Source organism: Neofelis nebulosa, chromosome 3 (assembly GCF_028018385.1).
Source record: "Neofelis nebulosa isolate mNeoNeb1 chromosome 3, mNeoNeb1.pri, whole genome shotgun sequence".
NCBI lineage: Eukaryota > Metazoa > Chordata > Mammalia > Carnivora > Felidae > Neofelis > Neofelis nebulosa.
The window spans coordinates 2,265,920-2,288,038 of NC_080784.1; the positions used below are offsets into that span (position 1 = coordinate 2,265,920).

At 54.9% G+C, this 22,119-nt stretch overlaps 1 protein-coding gene across 8 annotated transcripts in view; it reads left to right on the forward strand.

The window, feature by feature from the left end:
- Positions 1 to 22,119, forward strand: part of CLN8 (CLN8 transmembrane ER and ERGIC protein) — a 130,464-nt gene that overhangs the window by 13,928 nt on the left and 94,417 nt on the right. Inside the window, exons 3-4 of one of the 8 annotated variants that reach the window (XR_009258853.1) lie at positions 6,191 to 6,570; positions 6,604 to 7,220. The exons of 4 other annotated variants lie outside the window; for them this stretch is intronic. Coding sequence is in view for 2 of the 4 variants with exons in the window: in XM_058719845.1 (XP_058575828.1) it covers positions 6,191 to 6,514 (324 nt within the window). In the remaining 2 variants the exon portion in view is untranslated. Of the gene's footprint in view, positions 1 to 1,410; positions 6,037 to 6,190; positions 7,221 to 22,119 lie in introns of those variants that run through there. 3 more of the 8 variants (XR_009258854.1, XM_058719847.1, XM_058719845.1) reach the window with 3 other exon arrangements.

A 22,119-nucleotide genomic window follows, 5' to 3' on the forward strand; every position in this document is an offset into this window, starting at 1 on the left:
TTTTAATACCATTTATTTTTGAGAGAGGGAGAGAGAGACAGCACAAGTGGGAGAGGGGCAGAGAGAGAGGGAGACTCAGAATCCAGAATCCAAAGCAGGCTCCGGGCTCCGAGCTGTCAGCACAGAGCCCGACATGGGGCTTGAACCCACGAACTCTGACATGACCTAAGCTGAAGTCGGATGCTTAACCCACTGAGTCACCCAGGTGCCCCTGCTAATTTTAAACAAATGTTTTAAGCTTCTGGCTCCATAACAAAACAGTGGATCTGAGCTGATCGTATTCTGTAAGCCCCAGAAAAGGTGATTTTGTTTTTCTTTCTTTCAAATGTTTTTGAAACAAGGTCCAAAAGTGTATGTATGAATACACACATCTTTCTGAAATGTTTCTCTCATCTTATGTTAACACTTGAGATCTACCCTTTTAACCAGTTTTTAGGTAACGGTATTATTGCAGCTCTTTTGAGCTTGTCTCCCGTTGCGTGGCCGACACTTCATGTCTGGTGATAAGCAGCTCCCTGCCGCCCTCCTCCAGCCCCGGGCACCCGGCATTCCACACTGATCTGTGAGTTTGACCATTGTAGGTGACTTGTATCGTGGAACCAAGCGGTGTTTGTCCTTCTGTGACGGGCTCGCCGCTCTGAGCATCACGTCCTCAAGGCTCATCCACGTTGCATATCAAAGAATCTCCTTTTTTCAGGCTGAACAGTTTTCCGTTCTGTGTGTCCAGCACACTTTCCGTGTCGTGCACCTGCCGCGGGCGCTGCGGTTGTCTGCGTGTCTTAGCTGTTGTGCGTCACAGGGAAGGAGCTAACAGCTCTTCGAGATTGTGATTTCGGTCATTTTGGAAAACTACTCAGAAGTGGGTTTGCTGGATCATAAGGTAGCTCGGTGTTAGAAAATAAAACCTCCGAACCATTTTCCACAGCGGCTGCCCCATCTTCACTCTCCCCACACTGCGAGGCTTCCTGTCTCTCCACACCCTCGCCAACACTCGTCTCGTGTGCTTGACGGCAACCGTCCTGACAGGTGCGAGGCGGTTCCTCCCTGTGGGTCCAGGTTCCGAGTGATGCTGACCATCTTTTCATACAGCTGTTGGCCTCTCTGGAAAACGGTTCAAGTCCTTAGGCCATTTTTTGAATCTGATTTTCTTTGATTTTTACGATCAAGTTGTGGTTCTTTATGTATGTTGAAGACTAATCTGTTATCAGTTATGTGGTTCACAGATATTTTCTCCCACTTTGTAGGTTGTGTTTTCACCCCAGTGATCGTTTCCTTTGCTTAAAGCAGGATATTCGTTTCATGCAGTCCCAGTTGTTTGTTTTTATATCTGTTATCTGCCCTTGGTGTCTATCCATGAAATCATTGCCAAGACCAACATCATGAAGGTTTTTCCCCCATGTTTTCTTCCAGGAGTCTCAGCTTTGGGTCTTATTTTTAAGACTTGAGTCCATTCTGACTTGCCTTTTGTGTCTGGTGTGGGAACGTGGTCCCATTTCGTTCCTTTGCACGTGGCTGTCCGGTCTCCCCAGCAGCACCTGTCAAAGGTACTGCCCTTGCCCCGTTGTCAGAAATGGACTGACCATACCTGGCGGATTTCTCTCTGGGCTCTGCGTTCTGTTCCATCGGACTGCGTGTCAGTGTCGGGCAACTTTGATTAGCTTTGAGATAGAGTTTGAAATCAGGAAGTGTGATGCCTTCATCGTTGTTCTTCTTTCTCAAGAGTGACATGACTATTTGCGGTCTTTTATGGTTTCCTGTGAATTTGAGAATTGTTTTTTCTGTTTCTGTAAAAAAGCATCGCGATTCTGGTAGGGATGGCCGTTACATCTGTAGATCACTTTGGTAAACTTTCTAGTGAACTTTTCTGTTCTTCACCGTGTTCTCAGCTCCTTGATTTCTGTCTGGTACTTGCTTTTAAACATTTTTCTGTCTGGCTTGAAATTCTCGCTTGTGGTCGTGCATGTTGTTCTCGTGACTTCATTGAGCATCTTCGTGACAGTTGTGTGTAATTCTCTGTCACGTAAACCCTTCAGTCCCGTCTCACCAAGGGGTGCTTTTGGAGGGTTCTCCTTGTTCCTTGGTTCAGAGCTCCGTTGCCTGGTCCCGCTCCCGGCTCCGTTGCTGTCTGTGCATTAGACCAGGCCGGCACCTCTCCAGGTCTGCACACACTCCTCACGCGGGACACAACCCCGCTGGTCAGCCTGGCCCCAGGCTCTGGGGCAGAGCAGGCCGCTGTGGGGTCGACCAGCCAAGCCATTGCCGCTGCTCCCCATGGGCAGCCGGGCTCTGCCGGACTGTCAGAACTCCAGGACCGGCGAGCTCGAGGCCAGTCCTCCGGGAGCCCCTCGAAAAAGTTGGGGTGCTGGGCGCGTGCCGCAGCTCCTTCCTCCTCTGGGGTCTCTTCCTGATCGTGTGGTGCAGGAGGGTGCCCTGAGTGCCCCTCCTGGCCGCGGCGAGTGTGGGCTCTCCTGCACAGGGGCCTCTCCATCAGTGTCACGTTTCTCACGGAGGGATTGTGTGTGTGAACGGTTGCTGAATCAGTGTCTGTGGGGAGGGCGGATCCAGGCTTCCTGCCCGCCGTCTCAGTGGCGGCTGTCCCACATCGGGATGGTTTTCTCGTGTTTTTGTTTCTGAATAAGGTTGTTTAGGACCTGGAAATGTTATCTGTGTATATGTTTACTTTATGTTTTTAAAAGCGTGTTTTTAAAAGATGTGTGTCGTCTGTCTACATCTTGATTCTTATTCTGAGATCAAGATGTTCATGTTAAACTCTTAGAATTATACTGTAGCACAGATTCTGGCCATCTCGTATGACACGTTCACAGCCTGTTTTACGTGAAACTTGACATACAGCTTTTTGTTTTGTAAACGTCTACTGCAGTCAGCACACATGGGTTGTGTCACTCCTGCGACACTGTGGTAAGCTTTGGGAGAAAACAGAGAAGTAGGAAACACCACACTGCCTTCAGGGTCCTTGGGGATCGATGCTGTACGCACACCAGAAGTGAATTAGCAGTGTAAGTGTGCAGACTGTTCATACGTACCTGGCCACGTGCCCGGCAGTCCCGTTGTCCCCCAGGGCCGCCCCACCCAGTGCCACAGGAGGACGTGGCAATAGAGGGGCAGGTGCTGTGGAGGGGGACAGGGGGCCGGGCTGGCAGGTGAACCGGGGCAGGTGCGCGGGGCGCTACAGCAGCCGGGCAGTTTAAGCACATGGACAGCTGCTCGTGGATGGGGGGCTTGGGGATGGCGTGAGGTCCTCGGACAGGAGTGATCTGGGGGGAGGCTGGAAACCGTTAATGGAGTGAAGGAGCGTTTCAACTCAGCCGAGCTCTGAACGGTCATGGAAGCCGCTGGTCCAGGTGTGGGTCCTTTTAGGTAAGGTGCTGTGACTTGGGACCCGCCTACTCACACCACGTGGCTTTTCAGCGCTGCCCTCGTGGGTGTCCTCCCCACGGAGCGGGGCCTCCTGAGGACGGAGGGCAGGGGGAAGCTTCCCTGTGCCCTCTGGCTATGAGCACGGCACCGGTGGCATCGTGGCCAGGTATGGACGGAGGGTGTGCGGGTCAGACAGGCAGTGGCCCAGCTGTCCTGTCTTCTCTGCCCCCTCACACGTGAGAACACCAGGCTTCACAGCAGACGTGGCTGCAGCGGGAAGTGACGTCCCCAAAAGGAGCCGCGTACGTCCGTGCACTGGGACACCGTGCCCCGTGGTGACTGGCACCACAACCCACAAGACGCGCGAGCTTGGGCTGTGATTCGCGTGTTCTGAGAAGATAGATTATTAGTTATCTCAAATTTTTGTCATTTTTTGGAGGATGCTCTTAAAAAGAAGAAATAAATCTTTCTCTTTCCTGTGCTCGGGCGGTCGGTGTCGAACGGCTTCACGGTGTCTTTCCAGACCTGTTTGTGCCCCGCCTGGAGCAGGGCTGCTGGGGGGTCTCCAGGTGTCTCTCTCCTCAGGTGTGCCGGGAGGCCCGGCCTTCGGTCCCCAGCATCCCCACGAAGAAGGCGGACTCCAGCCGTGGCGGGGGGCACGGGCGACAGGCCTGGTTTGGGCTGTTGTCTGCGGTCTCTGCGGTTTGCCGGGCGCTGTGTACGCAGGATGGAGAAGGGGGTCTTGGTGTGGTCGCTTCTCAACACCATTCGCTGTGTTGACTCTACGGAGCAAGCAGGTCCCAGCGACAGAACCGTGCCCTAAAACGCGGTAGCTTAGGTCAGAAACTCTAGCTGTTTCCTTGCCGTTCACACGCTGCTGTATGTATGTGCCGCCCTGACGTGTGGAAATCCTTTTAGCTTTTAATAAAGTCGCCAAATTCACGCACGGTTGGGCGTCCTGTTCAAGAATCTGCCCACCATCCAGGTCTGATTTGATGACACACTGAAGGGTGTGAATCAAGACCGAAAACGTCACCGTCGTGTAAGACGGGTTTCTATCTCAAAAGCAGGGGCCTGTCCTTAGCGTCTCCTGCTGGGCTGGGATTCCGCAGTGTGGTTTGGACTCACACGGGACTCGCACACTGGGTGATACGGTTCATCTAGGACACACCGGCCCGTGACACTAAGTGGGTGAGGTAGAAACCATCGCTGTCGTGCGTGTGTCCTGTGCGGTGCTCACCGCCGGGAGCCGGGTCCGCACAAAGCCTTCTCTGTGTGCGTTGTCACAGATCTCGTTCCTGTCCCCGGCTTTTCTCGGAGCTCCGTCACCTCGTGACACTGAGGAATGCCAAAGAACGCTCGGTCCCCCAGCTTCGAGCTTTCCAAACGTAACGTAATTATTCCATGGGGAAGAGTTCGTGTTTGTGATATGAGTATTCATGATTTAAGAAGACCGCTTTTAGTGGTGAGGGAAGACTCACCACTTAGAGACTGAGGCAGGGAGGCTGTCTGCGGGAGGCCCGAGGCTCCGGCCTCAAGAACCCGCGTGCCTGCAGACGGACAGTCTGTGAGAGCCTCCACGGGGCTCCCAGTCTGTCCGATTCTTTTCTCTCCTCCTCTTCCGGTAGGTGCTTTCCTCTACACCTAGAGGAAATTTAAACTCTGCCGGAATAAATAGAATGTTCCTCTGGGCGCTGTTTACGCCTAACTTAACTCTCAGCAGTACTAGAAAACATGCCTGGGTGTGTCCGATCTGAAAGTAGGAGGCCGTTCACATTTCTTGTGGCGTTAGTTTTGGGCCAAGCTCACCGTATTTCAGACAGCAAGGAAATTTCTTGTCTTTCTCACTTTCTTTGTCCTAAGTCATCATTTCCACGGAGTCTCCTTTTCCTTTGTCCGAGCCGTGATGACACTTTTATGACCTCAGAGTTAGGATTCCTTTCCTGTTTTTTAAAACCAGACCCACTCTTGGAAATTGGTTTGCATCCTCCTCAGGGTTCGGCAGACGTGGCTCAAGTAAAGCCTGATCCCTTTCCTGAGGTCGTTTCTGCTGCCTGCTCTTGGGGCCTCTCTGCCTCAAACTGCTGACTTTCCTTGTGCAGAAGCAACACAGTGTCCCCACCCGGGGAGGGGCCACCTGTGGCCCGGAGCTCCCGAGGGAGGTTGTGCAGCTTGGGGTCAACGGAGACGAGGTCGGAGAGGCTGGTGTGTGGAAGGTCTGAGGGGTGCGGGGATGCGGGGGTGCTGGATGTCCTCTGTCACCTGGCTGGGCGCCCACCGTCCTGGCACCGGAGTGGCCTGGTGCTGGCCAGGTCCCGCCTTCGCGTCCAGGATCTGCTGGGCCATCTTCAAGTTCTCTGCTCGGTTTTGGCTACAAGTCTTGGAAACTGGTTTTAGTGTAAAGTTAGAGTAATTTTAAGGAAAGTCCACTTGTGCCTGCGTCCGTGGGCTCCGGGGGTGAAGGACCCAAGATCAAACCAGGAGGTAAGTGTATATCATCCTCAGCCTCCCTGTCCCCAGAGGCCCTTCTCCCAGGGCTTGCTGGCGGCCAGTGTGTGTGACTCAGGGTTAGAAAGGAGACTGAAGTGAGACTGGAAACAGGTCTGGCCTTGGCTCCTGGGAGCACGAATCCAGGAGCGGACGGGCCGTGGACGGGAGGCCCTGGCAGGGTGGCCTTGCTCCGGGGCGATGCCCGCGGGAGGCGGGGGCACGGCTGTTGCGGGCACGGGGGCTGGGCGCACCCAGGTGGCGAATTCGTGGTGGGCGTGACGCCTGGGCGGCCGCGTCCTGACGCGTGTGCTCTGTCCCGCAGGCCGGCTGCTCCGACTCCCTGTTCTGGAAGCTGAACCAGTGGCTGATGATCCACATGTTCCACTGCCGCATGGTGCTCACCTACCACATGTGGTGGGTGTGCTTCTGGCACTGGGACGGCCTGCGCAGCAGCCTGCACCTTCCGCACCTGGCGCTGTTCCTCGTGGGGCTGGGTCTGCTCACGCTCGTCCTCAACCCCTACTGGACCCATAAGAAGACACAGCAGCTCCTGACCCCGGTGGACTGGAACTTCGCGCAGCCGGAGCCCGGAGGCGGGCGGCCCGCGGGGGCCAATGGCCAGGTGCCGCAGAAGAAGGGGCAGTAGCCGCTCGGAGCCCCGGGCCCCGGGGCGCAGCGGCTGCTGTCCACGGGCTCCGCGAGGTCCCTGCCGCAGACTCCCGCGGAGTGAGGCAGGGACCGCGCTGTCCCCGGCGCTCTTTCCGAGTCACACTGACTGTGCTGATTTCCCGGTGGTCGCAAAGGGTGTGCAAAGCCCGGCTTTGCCTCTGGGGGCACATTTTTGCCGTGGCGACCCTGTCGCCTGCTGTGGTTTGCTCCTGCACGCCTAACCGTGTGCGGCCCTGTCGACCATCAGGGAGGGCGTCGCGGTGGCCGTCGGGCCACCTGTCCAGGAGGAGGGAGCACTCCCAGTGCCGGGCGTGACTTGGCATCAGCAACCCTCCCCCGCCCCCCCTCCTCCGCCGCCGTGGCTGTCAGCATCCGGTCTGTCCGGTCACACGGTCAGCAGTTTGTGTGTCCTATCTGGTGGTGGTGACCTTCTTAGCCGCAGGGCACTGTCCTCGGACAGAAGGGGTCCTGCTTGGGCCCCTTGTTAGAATCTCCGTGGATGGAGAGGCCAGCCTGGCTGCGGTCGCGCCATCTGGTGGCGAAGCTGTGGGCAGGCCCCTTGCAGGAGTGACCCTCCCCCGCCTTGGGGGACGGAGCCAGCCTGGCGGGTGCCTGTGCTCCAGTGGAGGCTGTGGGGTCGCACAGCAGGGGATCTCCAGTAAAACCAGAAGCGTGTATTCACACTCTCTTGGTCACTTGGTAAAATAAGGTAGATGTTCGGTAATAGAGCCGTTTTCAACGGACCGACTTGCCAGTGTGCTTCCTAACCAGACCCTCGTTCTGTGGCTGGCGTTCCTGAGGGTTTCAGGGCCGGGCACTGGGCGCTCTGCCCTGTGAGCTGGGGGGGCAGGCATGCCGCCTTCACCTGCCCCCTCCTCGGGAAGGCGGGCACCAGCCTAGCACGTGTGCAGGGAGGTCCGGGTCCCCCCGCTTCCAAAGCTTGCTCAGGCGCCTCCGCTGTTAGCAGAGATGTGTCCGCCGAGTAACGGCCTCTCCTGTGAAAGTGAGGGTCCCCCCCGCCCCAACTTCCTTTAGTCCGCGAGAACAGGCACCCAGTAAGTCTTGTGTAACAGCAAAGTGCTGCAAAGGGGGTCATTCCAGCTCACGAGAGGTTTCAGGGGACCGCCCTACTGTGGGCAGTGGGGGACACACGTACAGACATTTGATTCTGGCCTGGGGTGTGCAATTAAAATTAGGTTTTTTTTTTTTTTTTTTTTGAAAGCCTCTTTGACGTCTTTGCAAAAAACATGTGTTTATTGGTCACGGAAACGTCCAACTCGTGTTTAAGTGACAGGGCGCTCACGGCGGCGACCTTCGTTACTGCTGCTTCGGCTTTATGCTTAGGTCAAGATCCGTAACACCCGTGTATCTCCTCGTAAGGAGTGATTGAAGCCTCAAAGGTACCCCGCAAACCGCGTCCCCGCAAAGACGACTAACTCACGATCCTGCGGCCCCCGCCCTTCTTGTGGAACAGACGTAGCTGGTGTCTTCCGATGGCACAGAAGCTTAATAAAGTAACTTATGTTTATGGACCCAAAAGGATGTCCGTTCTTGTCTCTCCATAATGTTTGGTCGGTGTGAGTCATTTGTCTTGGAGACACCGGGTGATGACCCATGTCTGTTCACAGTTCAGGTTAAAGTATGAAATATTTAGCTTACTTTTTACATGACCCACACCAGGATTTGACCTTCCCAGGGCTCCCCCCTTACACCCCACGTCTTTATAACGACGCAGTAGTCGTGTGTGGAGAGGGAAAGACCAGATAGCACGAGAGCTTGGCCCGTGCACACTTTTGTGCTCCCTCTGACCAGGGACTTCCCACAAGGAGCAGCAAGGCAGGCGTGTGCATAGAAGAGGCTTTTTGAACCCTGTTGATCCCGGACCCACACACCTTTATTGCCCAGGGGCCGGTAGGGCCTTCCGAGTTGTAGGGCGCTTTCCGGGCTCCACGCCAGGCCAGGCCACCCGGCACCGGCTGTGGCGTGGCTCAAGGCTGCCAGGACACAGGCATCTGCAGCTGGACGTGCAGTGGGGGAGCCCCATGTGACTCCCACGCTGTCTGCAGAGGGGGCGGGTGGGCGCTGGACAGGGGGAGTGCGCGTAGCAGCCAGAAATTCTGGAATCTCAGGGCTCCTGGGTGGCTCTGTCGATTGTCTGACTTCACCTCCGGTCACGATCTCACGGTCGGTGAGTTCGAGCCCCATGTCGGGCTCTCTGCTGTCAGCACAGAGCCTGCTTCAGATCCTCTGTCCTCCCCACCCCTCTGTGCCCCCCGCTTGTTCCCTCTCCCCCTGTGTCCCAAAAATAAGTAAAAGATTCTTTAAAAATAATAAAAAACTGGGGCACCTGGGTGATTCCAGTTTGGGCCCAGGTCACGATTCACAGTTCGTGAGTTTAGGCCCCGCATCAGGCTCTGTGTTGATATCTCAGAGCCCGGAGCCTGCTTCGGATTCTGTGTCTCCCTCTCTCTCTTCCCCTCCCCTGCTCACACTCTGTGTCTCTGTCTCTCTCTCTGTCTCGAAAAACGAATAAACATTAAGGGGCGCCTGGGTGGCGCAGTCGGTTAAGCGTCCGACTTCAGCCAGGTCACGATCTCGCGGTCCGTGAGTTCGAGCCCCGCGTCAGGCTCTGGCCTGATGGCTCGGAGCCTGGAGCCTGTTTCCGATTCTGTGTCTCCCTCTCTCTCTGCCCCTCCCCCGTTCATGCTCTGTCTCTCTCTGTCCCAAAAATAAATAAAAAACGTTGAAAAAAAAAAATTAAAAAAAAAACAAAAAAACGAATAAACATTAAAAACATTTTTTTTAATAAAAAAAATAACAACCTTAAAAAAGAAATCCTGGAATCTCAAGAAATGGGAAGATCTGGCCACAGCAGCCTGGACTCACCTGCCGCAGGTGTCGGAGGCAGGAGCCAGCTGTGCCCTCCAGCGTGGCCCGTGGGGAGGTGAAATACCATCGATTATCGCCTGTCACTGCACTCCGTGCTTTGGCATAGACACACTTCTCTGTGCACAGGCTGTGCTCTTCACAACAGCCTTGGCCTAGGGGTGGGGGGAGGGAAGGACAGTGGGCCAGCGAGCGTCTTCTCTGTGGAAGGAAGATGGCCCCGGCCCTGCTAGTGTGTGTTCCCAGGACCCTGCAGGCCGGGAGACCGAGCCCCTGCCCCCTTCCTCTCTCCTCAGACCCCGGGTCTCCCTGCAGCCGGCAACCATTGCCCTGTGCTGGGTGCTGTGCCGAGTCACCTGCAGCTTCTCACCGTCCCTGCGCGAACGACCCTGTGCTGGCAGTCCTATTTACGCCAGGCACCTGATTCCCTAGGCTGCCTTCTTGCTGGTAGGTGACGGGCTGGGACGCAGCCTTCCCCGTACTGGGGCTCACTCCTCTGGTGTCAGAGCCGAGGCTCGTCGACGTGCGGTCCGCTCAGAGCGTAGGACAGCCCCTGATGGAGCCCCGTCCCGTGTTCACGCTGTCCTTGTGTGTATCCGTCCACGGCTGACTGCACGTCCCCGCGGTGCCTGGCGTGGGCCAGCCGCTCAGCCACAGGGAGCCAGGGAGGGGACAAAGCCTGATGTGGACAAGAAGGGCTCACCAGCTTGCGGGACGGGTCGTGGCGGATCTTCGTGGGAAAGGCAGGGTTGGGAGGTAGCTCGGAGGTACCTGGCAAGGCCAGTGGTCGTAGGGGACATTCTTGGTGGGGAACCCGTCATGAAAGCTGGCTCAGCTGCGAGAGGGTCTCCTGCTTCCCGGAGCCCGTGGAGGCCCCGGGGGCGGCACTCGTCAGGGTCCTCGAGCCTTCTCTCTGCCTCGTGGGTGTTGGTTTCAGTGTGTCTGTGTCAGCTTGCTTCACGGCACACGGAAATCGTGTTAAATCTAAGTGTTTTGCAAGGCAAAAAACTCCCTTATTCCATCGTGTGAGCCCTCGAGCAGATAAAAACCTTCCCTATTCCATTGAGCCCTCGAACAGACAACAGCAAAACGGAGAAAGCTGCGTCATCCTCCCTTCATGTGGTCAGATGTCAGGATGGCCCTGACCTACAGGTCACCGTCACGTGTCCTGGGGACTTCTGGGTCCCTTCCTGACCCCGTAGCCTCCCGTTCCCAGTGAGGCAGGGACGCGGCACTGTTAGAACTGCTTTCAGATGCACGTGACCCGCCAGCCTCCCAGGAGGAGGTTGCAGGGGTGAGTGGGGCCGGCCCCCAGTCGGAGGGCCGCCCCTGGTGTCGGGGATCCGAACACCTCCGTCCTCAGGGCTCCTGAACCGGTGCCCGCTGCGCACTCACCCTGCTCTGTCCCTGCCACACCGAACTCCTGGAGCTCCTGTGCTGGCAGGAGGGGTGCGGCTGTGCACATGGAGGGGGCACATGCGGGCCGATGCCTGCTGCCCGCAGACTGGTTTCTAACAGTGAGGGTGCCGCCCACCTAAGAGTGAGTACACGGTAAGGGTCCCCAGACTCTGGTGAATCACCTCACCTCTGTCTTTGCTCAATCTGTTTTGCTCTAATGGGAAAGCTTGCTGGTTCAGTATTTCTCCTTTTAAATAAGTCTCCCCTTTGTCAGGAACTAAAACACACGGTGATATGTGCTGTCTTTTCAGCTTGACTAGAATACAGCGATGGGAGGAATTGGGGAATCTCTGTTTTCTTCCTCCTACTGACTCAAAACACAGAATGTTCTGGAACCGACTCCCAGGTATCCAGGGTCTGGTAGCCTTCCATTCGCGTTGCCCGAGTGCCAGCGTGGAGGTGAAAGACGCCACTGCATTCCTTCTGAGGACAGCGCAGAGCCCCGAGCACAGGCACCTGGCCTCGCGGAGACACCGTCGGAGGGAGCCTCACCTCCGCCCTGGGAGCCCCGCCAGGGGAGTGCAGGCCTCTGCTCACTGTGTAGCTCTTCGCGTTAGCACCGTGCTGTTTTGTACCGGGTGGTGTTCACTCCGTGCCGTGGAAGCTTCGTGTTGTGGAGCGTGTCTGCGTGAAGCCCGAACCCCCAATGCGATGGCATTTGGAGGTGACTGGGGCAGAGCCTCCGTGATGGGAGTAGGACGCTTATTGAAGAGTCAAGAGACCAGCCTCCCTCGGGACCCTCCCGGGTGCCACCCAAGTCCGCCGCCCGTACGAGGAGCGCAAGAGAGACCAAGGACAGAGGCAGGCCACTCGGGCTCCCTCCAGCCAGGTCTTAAGTTTCTATCGAGAGGGGCCTTAAGTGGGTCTGGTCACGTATGCCTACCGTACAGCTGTTACCACACCGCGTTGTTCTCTCAGGCTGTGTCCCTGGAGCAGGAGGGAAGCAGAACCCACATCCAAGGGCAAGGGTGGGGGCGAGGAGCCTCCGAGCGCCCAGCTCACAGGTCACCCGGCAGTGGTTACGTCTTTCCTTAGACCTTCCGACACCCTCCCCCACTCTCCTCAGGTGAGGGTACAGGGGAAGACAGGCAGTGGTCCCAGCAGGCACGGAGTCTGCCAGCACTGTGACCTTGGACTGCAGCCTCCTAGTCCCCAATGATCGGTCACAGCAGCCAGACCTGACTTAGACGCTTGGGCCTCCCGTCAACATTAGTGGTTCATGTCTGCAGCCCCGAAGCAGCTGAGAGACGTAAAAAATTAAGCCAGAGTTAGAGTCCTCAGTTATTCCGTGTCAACGCCTTCAATCTCAGAATTGCCTGCTGACCCATAACATGGAAAACGTTTACAGCACCTTGTAACTTTCTCAGTATTTACCTTGCCCACTTGCAAAAATCGATAAAAAGCAAAACCAGCATCGTCAGATGGCACATTTCAGCCACAGTTTCACTTGTTTATATTAAGATAACCCTCGGTTCTTGCCCAAGAAATTCCTGAGCCCGTTTGGTCCACCCCAGAGATTTTATTTCCATGCTGAGCAAACCCAGAGTGCACAACGTTGGGGCCAGGGGTGCTTTGTGTGTAGATAGCCAAGGTTAGAAAGTTGGAGGCCCACCACGCTAGGACCCCCATTTTACGTCTTCTGGGGATTGCTTGAGTATGTCAGATCTAAAATATGGAGTCACTTAAAAAAAATAAAGCTCAGAAACATACCTCACTCATCAAAAGCGATTTTCTACATTCTCATTTCAGAGTCCATCATGGAGACTGTGGGTTGTCCCTGTCCCCGTGAACCTCAGTCTGGACATTTCCTTCCCAGGTGAACACGAGCCCCAAGAGCAGAGGCCCTTCGCCCCTTTCCTGCCTCCTACTGGCCTCAAGTGCAGTCATGATCCCACAGGTGCACCTGCCCTTGTCACAGAGGGGACAGGCACACGGACCAGGGACGGTGGGACATACAGCCCTGTGGCCTCTCGCTGCTGTACGGCCTCGGGCCACCTGCGTCCGGATCACATGTCAGGTGAGACAGACACGCTGTGTCAGCCCCAGAGCTGCCGTCCCGATAGAGCGGGTCAGCCAGGGGACACTGCTCACGCGTTAACCTTCAGAGCGTCCATACCCGTGTGTCTGGACTTCATCTGGGGCTCAAGCGAACAGGTGTAATCAGCCCTCGTGGGAAGACATTTCCAGTGTGAGACCGTAGACCTTTCTCAAAATCATCCCTGTTGACAGGAGGAGAGACGGCAGGCGCCCTGGGCCTGAGCCCCTCGTCCCGACGCCACGGCCCCAGAAAGAAGGTTTTTTGTTTCACGTGTTACTCAGTTCGTGTTTATTTTTAACTTTCTAATTCGAACGAATTTCAGACTTGCAGAAAAGTTGGGGAAACAGTGTGTGCTGTCCCTCCTCCCTGCCTCACCACACACCCCTCGGCCCCACGCTGCAGGGTGCGATATTCCTCAGAATAGGGGTCTGGTCTGAAGTGACCGCCGTAGAGGCCCCAGGACGCTCAGCACAGTGAACGCATTTTAGGGATCTGCCTTTCACATCCTGGCCTTGCCAGCTGCCCCCACATGCCCTCTCCCGCCACCACTCCTGGCTGGGGACACGGCCGGGGACACGGCTCTGCTGGCCGCTCGGCCTGCTCCCGTCCTTAACGACATTGGTATTTGTGAGGACCGGCAGGCATTTATGTTAGAGGACATGCCTCCGTGCGGGTTGGTCTGATGTCAGGATTGGACCAGACCTTTCTGGCTGGAAAACACATACGTGTTGCCGTCCTTCTGGCGTATCGGGTCCGGAGGCACCGGTCGGCCCCTTGTTGGTAGCGTTAACTTTGGTCACCCGATCACGGTGTTGTCTGGGCTGTGCCACACACGTCGTATCTCGCCCTCCTTGTCTCAGGTGACGTGCGGGGATGGGTCGGGACCGTGTGTGTCCTGTATCTCCACGGCACCACCTCTCGCTCTGGCTTTACTGTCCACTGATGCCAATGCGATGCTTGCTCTCCCGAGTCCACTTTTACCGTGATGGTTGCAGACTGTTAATCTCCTGACACCATTGTTCCTTCTGTAGTCGTTTGCCAGAAATCCATCTCGAAGAAGAGACTAACCTTCCCATCTTGTGTTCATGATCAACATGGGCTCATGGCTTCTTTGTGCTATGAGTTTATTCACAGTAATTTACAATGCACTGTTCTCCGTGTACATTCTGATGCTCAGATCGCCCCAGATTATGAGGGGGAGCCCCTCGCACTGGTCCCAGGGTCCTTTCCTTTGCCCCATCATTGCTTTTGAGTGTGTCCTTATTTTCTGTTGCAACAGGATGTCCCTTCTCCATATCGTCCCTGTATTGGATTCAGCCATCTCTCCAAGGACCCTGGTTTTCTTCACTGGGGTTGGTACTTAGAAATCAAGATGTGATGGGGCACCTCGGGGGCTCGGTCAGTTAAGCGTCTGACTTTAGCTCAGGTCATGATCTCACGGTTCATGGGTTTGAGCCCTGCGTCGGGCTCTGTGGTGACAGCTCAGAGCCTGTTTGGGATTCTCTCTCTCTCTATCCCTCCCCCATTTGCACATACGCACACACTCTCCCTCAAAATAAATACGTAAGCAAATAAAATCTTAAAGCGTACAGTTTGGTGGGTTTTGGGATTCACAGGGCTGTGAAGCCATCACCACAGTCCACTTACAACACTGTCATCACCCAGAAGAGACCGCACTCATCAGTAGGCACCCTGTGTCCCCGGGGTGTTGTTTACCTGTACATCTACCCATGCACCAATATCACAGTGTCTTCATTACTGTAGCTTTTCAGTATGTTGTACAATTGGAAACGTTGCTACATATGACCTAGGAATGTCTCCACTTAGGTGTTTTTCAGAGGTAGGCACATGCATATGTTTTCTTATTGTCCCTTCTTTCCTACTGCACAGACACTTACTCTTTTCCTGGATGCGTTACATCCAGAAAACCCCGCATCACTTCTCCACACGACCTACATGTTAATTATCCTTCATTCTGTCATCACCCATGCTCGGGCCTTAGATAGTTTCCGGTGTGCTGGCAATGATAGATGATGTATCAATGAAGAACCACGGGCATGCATGTTGTTGTATCGTGGAGGTGTTAGGTGAGCTGGCCTCTGACCGTTCGGTAGAGCTCTCTCATGAAGCCATCTTGGTGCTTTTTTGGGGGGTAGCTCCCTGATGAATATCTGAGTTTCTTCTATGGAATTGGTCCCTTTAAGCCTTGTAGCTCTTTCGGGGTTGATTTTGGTAAATTTTTTTTCCAGAAAAGTATTCATTTCATCTAAGCTTCCAACTTCATTTGTATAGAGGTCTCGGCAAGTTTCTTAAGTGACTCAAAGGAGAAAACTCGAGTTCAAATTTTAAGAGGGCTTTGGGGGTAACTGTGGCTGTGCATATAACCCCATGGTGACCATCTTCCTTCTTGTCTCCCATGGTCCCCGTGTACCAAGGAGTTCTGATAAATGAAATCATGCTTAAAATGTAAAATGTAGGGGCGCCTGGGTGGCGTGGTCCATTAAGCGCCCAACTCCTGGTTTCGGCTCAGGTCATGATCTCACGGTTCATGAATTCAAGCCCCGCATCGGGCTCTGTGCTGAGTGTGGAGCCTGCCTGGGATTCACTCTCTCTCTCTCTCTCTCTCTCTCTCTCTCTCTCTCTGCTCCTCCCCCGCTCTTGCTCTCTCAAAATAAATACATAAACCTTAAAAAAAAAAAAAAAAGAAAAAAAAAGCAAGTCCACGCCGCAGCCAGCACCCTCCTCGGCCCTGGGCATCAGTATCCCGCGCCCTGCTCCCCCCACAAGCCTCTGCCCCAGTGGAGGGTCCTCCCATGCCACAGGCCAGGTTGCCCTCTGCGCCCTGGGGGCTCCTTCCGCAGAGGCCCCGTCAACATTGCCTTCCCCTGGGCCAGGTCGCTTAGGGAGCCGGCCCTCCCCGTTCAGGTTTGCAGAGTCTGCCCTCTGGCCTGACGGTCGCTTGCCCTGCCCGCTGACTTCCCAGGGCCCCGGGGACACCAGGGGCCCGTGTGAGGCCGTCAGCCCGCCCGCAGATGAATCAGGAGCCGGCTGCTCCGACCTCGAGGGACCCTGGTGCTGGTGCTCACAGGTGCTGTCCGCTGTTCCTCCTTTCAGAACAGTAGCGGCCCCGTGCTGTGGTGGCCCAGACTGCAGTGTAAGATCTACTTTCCCATCCTGCCAATCACAGGGGCAGCCCGTGCCCAGAACTACCCAGGATGTGAAAACAGCAGGTATAGCGTCCCGTGAGCTTTAGATGTCATCACACTCGAGTACTGGGGAGTGGGGGGGTCCTTGTTCAGTATCGGGCCTCACATCTGTAATGTCTGCACATCCTTCCCAATCGCCAGGCATCACAGATGACTCAATTATGCCAATGTTAGGGCTGCCCCGTTTTCTCAGAGCTTGGAAAACAGTAGAAACCACAGGCATACATATTTCAATATGAAATCCACAGCTTTCTTCAAAAGTGTACAATTAGGGAAAGGGAGTCCCATGTCTCAGATGCTCACCATCCAGTTAATCCCACGAACGCTTTCTTTAATATGGAAAGCCCGGGGATGAACGTGACCCTCTGTTCCTAGATTACAAGCCTGTCAGGTGTCAGCGGAGGCCTGGGTGTGGGTCTCAGGCCCCTTTGCTGGCTGCATGGCCCTGGGCCTTGAACTTACTGAGGCTTCTCTTCATGTGTGTAAACAGTGGTGATTCTAATAGTGACATCGTTTTTCTTTTTCCCCCCTCAGGCAAATTATTTAACCTCCCCAAGCCCTGGTTTCCTTTCCCATTAAACAGGGACAATAAGGACAATAATTGTGACCTAATAGTGAATTTTTACAAAGCAAATGCTCTCTTGTAAGCAGCATCCGAATCAGGAAAGGGAACGGCAGCCCTAGCATTGCGGCCATGGTGTAGAAACTCTGTGGCCTCTGCCCTCCGCACCCAGCAGAGAGCTCGCCCCGTAGGACACCTGCGTGTTCCAGCAGGGACAGACAGACAAAGGAGGAGGCTCAGCGAAGGGCGGGTGGCAGGTGGCAGGGAGAGGCCCTCAGGCCGGGTGATGTCAGGTGCAGGTGGTGGGTTCACTGTGCCCCCTGGGACTGCCCTCTGTATGCTCTGCTGCACCAGCGGGCTTCACCCCGCTCCTCACTTGGCCTGTATCTGCACGGTCCCCTGCCCCGTCCGGGTCACTGTCTCCTCACCCCCAAGGAGGGGTCTGGATCCCCACATGCGGTGCCAGTGGCCTAGTCTGGTGCTCTGGGCGCCCGTGGCCTCCTCCCACTCGGGACGGGCTGTGGACCAGAAGGAAGGGGGAGGAAGGAGGTTGGCCAGCCCGAGCTGCCTCTGAGTTCTGGGCGGCGCTCGAGGACCACCTGGGAAGCCCCAGCGCGTCAGGACGCAGGTCACACTGCTGGACTGCCCTTCCTGCCAGTGGCTTTCTGAGGACGGAGCATTCAGGGGCCCGTCGTGCGGTGATGCGTCCCATCCCGTGGAGAGTTTCTGGCAGTTCAGAATTCAAGAGGTGCTGCTACCCTTTGACTCAGAACTAGGTTCTAGAAATGAGACTGGCTACAGGAATACATCAGCCCAGACACGCTGATTGCCCGCCATGAGTGTGCGAGGTCGGAGTGTGGCCCTTGAGGACAGTGTTTTACGTCCACTCCCCTCCCCCAAATTAGCTCTTAGTTTAAGGTGACAGCCAGCACTTCAGAGAATCAGAATGTCAGGAATGAAGTGGCCTGAAAAGCCACACAACCAAAGTCATGAATGTGTTCTCAGAGGGTTTAATGGGATTCTATTAGAAAGTCACAGGAGATGGGGCGCCTGGGTGGCGCAGTCGGTTAAGCGTCCGACTTCAGCCAGGTCACGATCTCGTGGTCCGATCTCGCGGTCCGTGAGTTCGAGCCCCGCGTCAGGCTCTGGGCCGATGGCTCGGAGCCTGGAGCCTGTTTCCGATTCTGTGTCTCCCTCTCTCTCTGCCCCTCCCCTGTTCATGCTCTGTCTCTCTCTGTCCCAAAAATAAATAAAAAACGTTGAAAAAAAAATTAAAAAAAAAAAAAAGAAAGTCACAGGAGAAAGTAATTTTACATGAGAAATTTCCCCCGGAGGCCGGAAAACAATGGCAACCCCCTCCATCTAACTTTCTGGCTTTGCTGTTTGCATTTACTTTTAAAATGGAGATTGTCTTTTGACTCTAATGAGATAATAAGACAGGGCGCCTGGGTGGCTCAGTCGGTTAAGCATCCAACTTTGGCTCAGGTCATGATCTCTCGGTTCATGGGTTCAAGCCCCATGTCGGGCTGTGTGCTGACAGCTCAGAGCCTGGAGCCTGCTTCAGGTTCCGTGTCTCCCTCTCTCTCTGCCCCTCCACCACTCATGCTTTCTGTCTGACTCAAAATAAATAAAATTTTTTGAAAACTTAAAAAAAAAGAAAAGAGAACATGACATTCTTACTATATTCTAAAAGTGCAGCTCTAACCTTTCATCATCTCTTGTGGAGGAGGTCCGTATAGAGCAAAAAGAGAAAATGCATTTCATTATTGCATATGCAAATCTGAGTGGATATATCATTTATGTATTATATGAAATATTATATATATAACAGGTGTACCCATCTGTGGGTTGGCCTTGGCAAGATGACTTTGAATTCATTGGGAAACTTTTCTGAAATACCTTGAATTCACCTTTACTGTTGCCTGTTTTATATTTTTTTGTCAGGCAACTGACACTTTCTTTTTACTTAATTTTACATTTCTTTCCAAACACCACACAAATGAGCTTTAAAAGTCGCCTCTGGGGGGCGCCTGGGTGGCTCAGTGGGTTAAGAGTCCAACTCTTGATTTGGACTGAGGTCATGTGATCTCACGTTTCATGGGATGGAGCCCCCTGTCGGGCTCCGTGCTGACAGTGTGGAGCCTGCTTGGGATTCTCTCTTTCTGCCCTTCCCCCACACTCTCTCCCTCTCTCAAAATAAACTTAAAAAAATAAATAAATAAAATCGGTTGAGCGGATCTGTGTTCTCTGGCTCTGGGACTCTGTCAGAACATGAGGCAAGGCTGTGGTTAGCTTGCAAATGAAAGTAATGTCCCAGTCGGGAGAAGGTTGGGATCAGAGTGGGAGCCAATGCGTCTGTGCTGCCTGCCACCAACGTTCTAATTTCTTATCTGGTTACATTTGCATTCGATTTACAATTCATGAATTTTCTATATATTGTATTTCACAACACTATGTCAGTGTTTAAAACTAGAAGAGGCAGGAAAGGTACGGTGTGATTTCCTTGGAAATTTTTTCAAGAGATCTTGGGGCCAGTAGGAAAAGCTTTTATGATTACTGTTTCTGAGTAGCATAAAAGTACCATGTGCCGGATCATGCAGTACCTGGACGTGTCTAGACAGGGGCTTCTGGTTATTTAGTTTCCTTTCATGAGGTGGATCCCCTCCCTTCCCCTGAGCGGGCCGTCGTACCCAGAGACCGGTGTTTCTATGCACTGATGATGTTTACGTGTCTGAAACGGGCAAGTTTAAAACCACAAAAATCACAGTCTTAAAAGACAAATTTGATTCCAGGCCTGAAAGATAATTCACTGTTGAATCTCATTCTTCATCGGGCTGCCCCACCCACTCCCCCGCTCCGTCGTGCTGCACGGCCCAGGGAGGAACGAGGTTCGAGCACTCACCTCCAGCAGCCCTGCTGGGTCCTGTTCCGAGCAGACTAGTCCTTTTAGCAGCATGTAGGGGACTCCACAGGACTAAGACGTGTTTCCAGCGACTTGCAAGTCCTGGGGCAGTTCCCGTAAAACAGCGTTAGGACTGGAGGCAGATGCCCACAGGTGTGGGAGAGGCGGCCACCTGCACTTCGCTCCCCTGGGTATCCGCTGGGAGGACCCGAGCGTTCACCGCAGGCTTCCATCACGTGCATCAGCCCCTGCAGACAATATTAGAATATTCCCGCCTGGCTGCTCCGGGCCCAAGCTCCCCATGCTCTTCCCAGACATCACGCAGGCTCTTTGTAGAGTTCTCCCTTGTAAACTCCCAAGCTGTGATGTGCATATTAGTAGTCCCGTTTTCCAGACGTTTAGACCGGAGCTCAGACTGTGTAAATCACGCAGGATTTCAAAGTCTCAGAAACCAAAGTAGCGTCCCCAAATGGATTCCAAATCCCTTGTTTAGTCTATCCTTTGGTACTATTTCCTTCTTATTTCTGGTCTTCTTGATCCGGAAGCATAGCAAAGATCAGAATTTTCTGGTGTGGCAAACTGGAACTAATTCAGCCGGCTTTTTTGTTAAACCGTGGCCATTAAGGTAATTATCTCGGTGGAAGTCCTTTGAGTAGGGTCCTGAAAGAACCCTAGGAATACACCCACAATATTTTTCTGCATTAAAACCACTAGAAGGAACTGTCTTTTTTGATTCAGACTCTAGTATCTTCAGTCTGCTGTAAGATCTGAAATAGTATTTAAAAACAGATCAGCCAATTCCACCAGCAAATGCTAACAGCAAACTTTGCTAAAAGATAACCTCAAACTATTATTTACATCACAGTCTCTGTGTGTTAGGACCATGATTTACATTAGTCAAAACTGTCAGCGAACGAACTTACACAGAGCAGCCAAGCTGTAGGGGCACTTAATGTTTCAATTAATTATGACAATTAGCTGCTTGGTTTTATTCTCTAAGCCAAGTGAGTGGGGCCAGAGATCTCTGAGATGTCTGGCAGCTGTAAAATCCCGACCTTAAATCGCTTCTGGGGTTCAGAGATTTGGGCAGGAGAGGGGAGGAGCCCACGTCTTGGAAAAACAAGAACAGCCGTGCTACCTGTGAGGCCCGTGTACCAGGGAACATCCTCCAGCCGTGAGTTCGGTTTCTTCGTAGTCTGGTTAAAGACACCTGGGTCCCCAGTCCCTCCCTTCAGTGGTCACGGTAACAATAGTGCGTTTCTTTGTAAATCATGAAACAGGCGCCGCTGGTTAACAAGTCCAACAGCACGGGGGCGACCTTCCCGTCCAGGCTGGACGCTTCCCTGCGGAACCCAGCGTGCGCCGGTTTTCCACCACAGATGGACTCAAAGTCTGCGAAGGCTGGAAAGCCTAGGACGCGCTCTGCATTGGGGGGCGGAAGCAGAAGGCGCGCTTGTGTCTCTCAGAGCACTACTCGTTGCCTCTGAAAATTGGCTGGGAAACGTGTGAACTCGCTGCATTTCCTAAGGCCCAAGCCCTGGCGGGTCTGAGAGCAGCTGACCTCCTGAGGGGCCAGGACCTGCCTGCAGGCTGGACCAGTACTGGAAGGAAGAGGTGGTGCTCTGGGGGGTGGTCTGTGGCCCAGGGGCCCTGCCCACGACCCCACCCCGCGTGCACAGTCTCTGGCTACTTGGGGAAGGGCCAGTGTCTGGGGTGGGGAGGGAGTGGGGGGGGGGTCCTGCCCCCGCCCACGCGTGCACAGTCCAAGGGTTCTCGTGAAGGGCCAGGTGATTTGAGGGATCCTGCCCACGACCCGGCCCACGCGTGCACTATGGGTGCTTGGGGAAGGACAGGTGTGTGGGGCGGGGTGAGGGTAAGTGAGGAGGGGGGGCGTCCTGCCCCCGCGTGCACAGCCCAAGGGTCCTCAGGAAGGGCTAGTGTCCCTGGGGGGTGGCGTCCCGTTCATGGCCCCCGCCTGGGCTTGCGCAGCACAAGGACCCTCAGGAAAGACAGGTGTGGTTTCGGGGGAGCCTCGGTGCGTCCCCCCACCCCCGGCTCACGCGTGCGCAGCCGGCAGGTCGTTGGGCTGGTAGTCGCTGGCAGAGCCGGCCGCCACTGGGCGGTGCCGAGGCGGGGGGCGGGGCGCGGCGAGAGCGGTCAGCCAATGGGTACCCGGCCCCGGCTGGGCCGGCCAATCGCGGCGTGGAGGTGGTCCCGCCCTGGGGGCGGGGCCGGGGCGCGCAATTAGCTAGCTGAGGCTGGGCAGTGGGAGAGGCTCTCAGACCGAAGGCAAGTTCTGGCACCTGCCAGGTGAGTGCGGCTCAGGGCCAGGAAAGGGGGGGATACTGGGGTGGGGGTCCTGGGGCGGGGACATGAATGCGGGCCCGGGGTGGGGAGGCTGGGGTCCGCAGGCGGAGGGGGCGGGGTCCGAGTTTAGTGGCCAGTGCGGGCTGGGGGCGCGGGCGGAGTACCTGGGGAGAGGGATGCTGTGGCTCTAGGGGAGAGGCGGCGTGCTGACTGCCGACCAGGA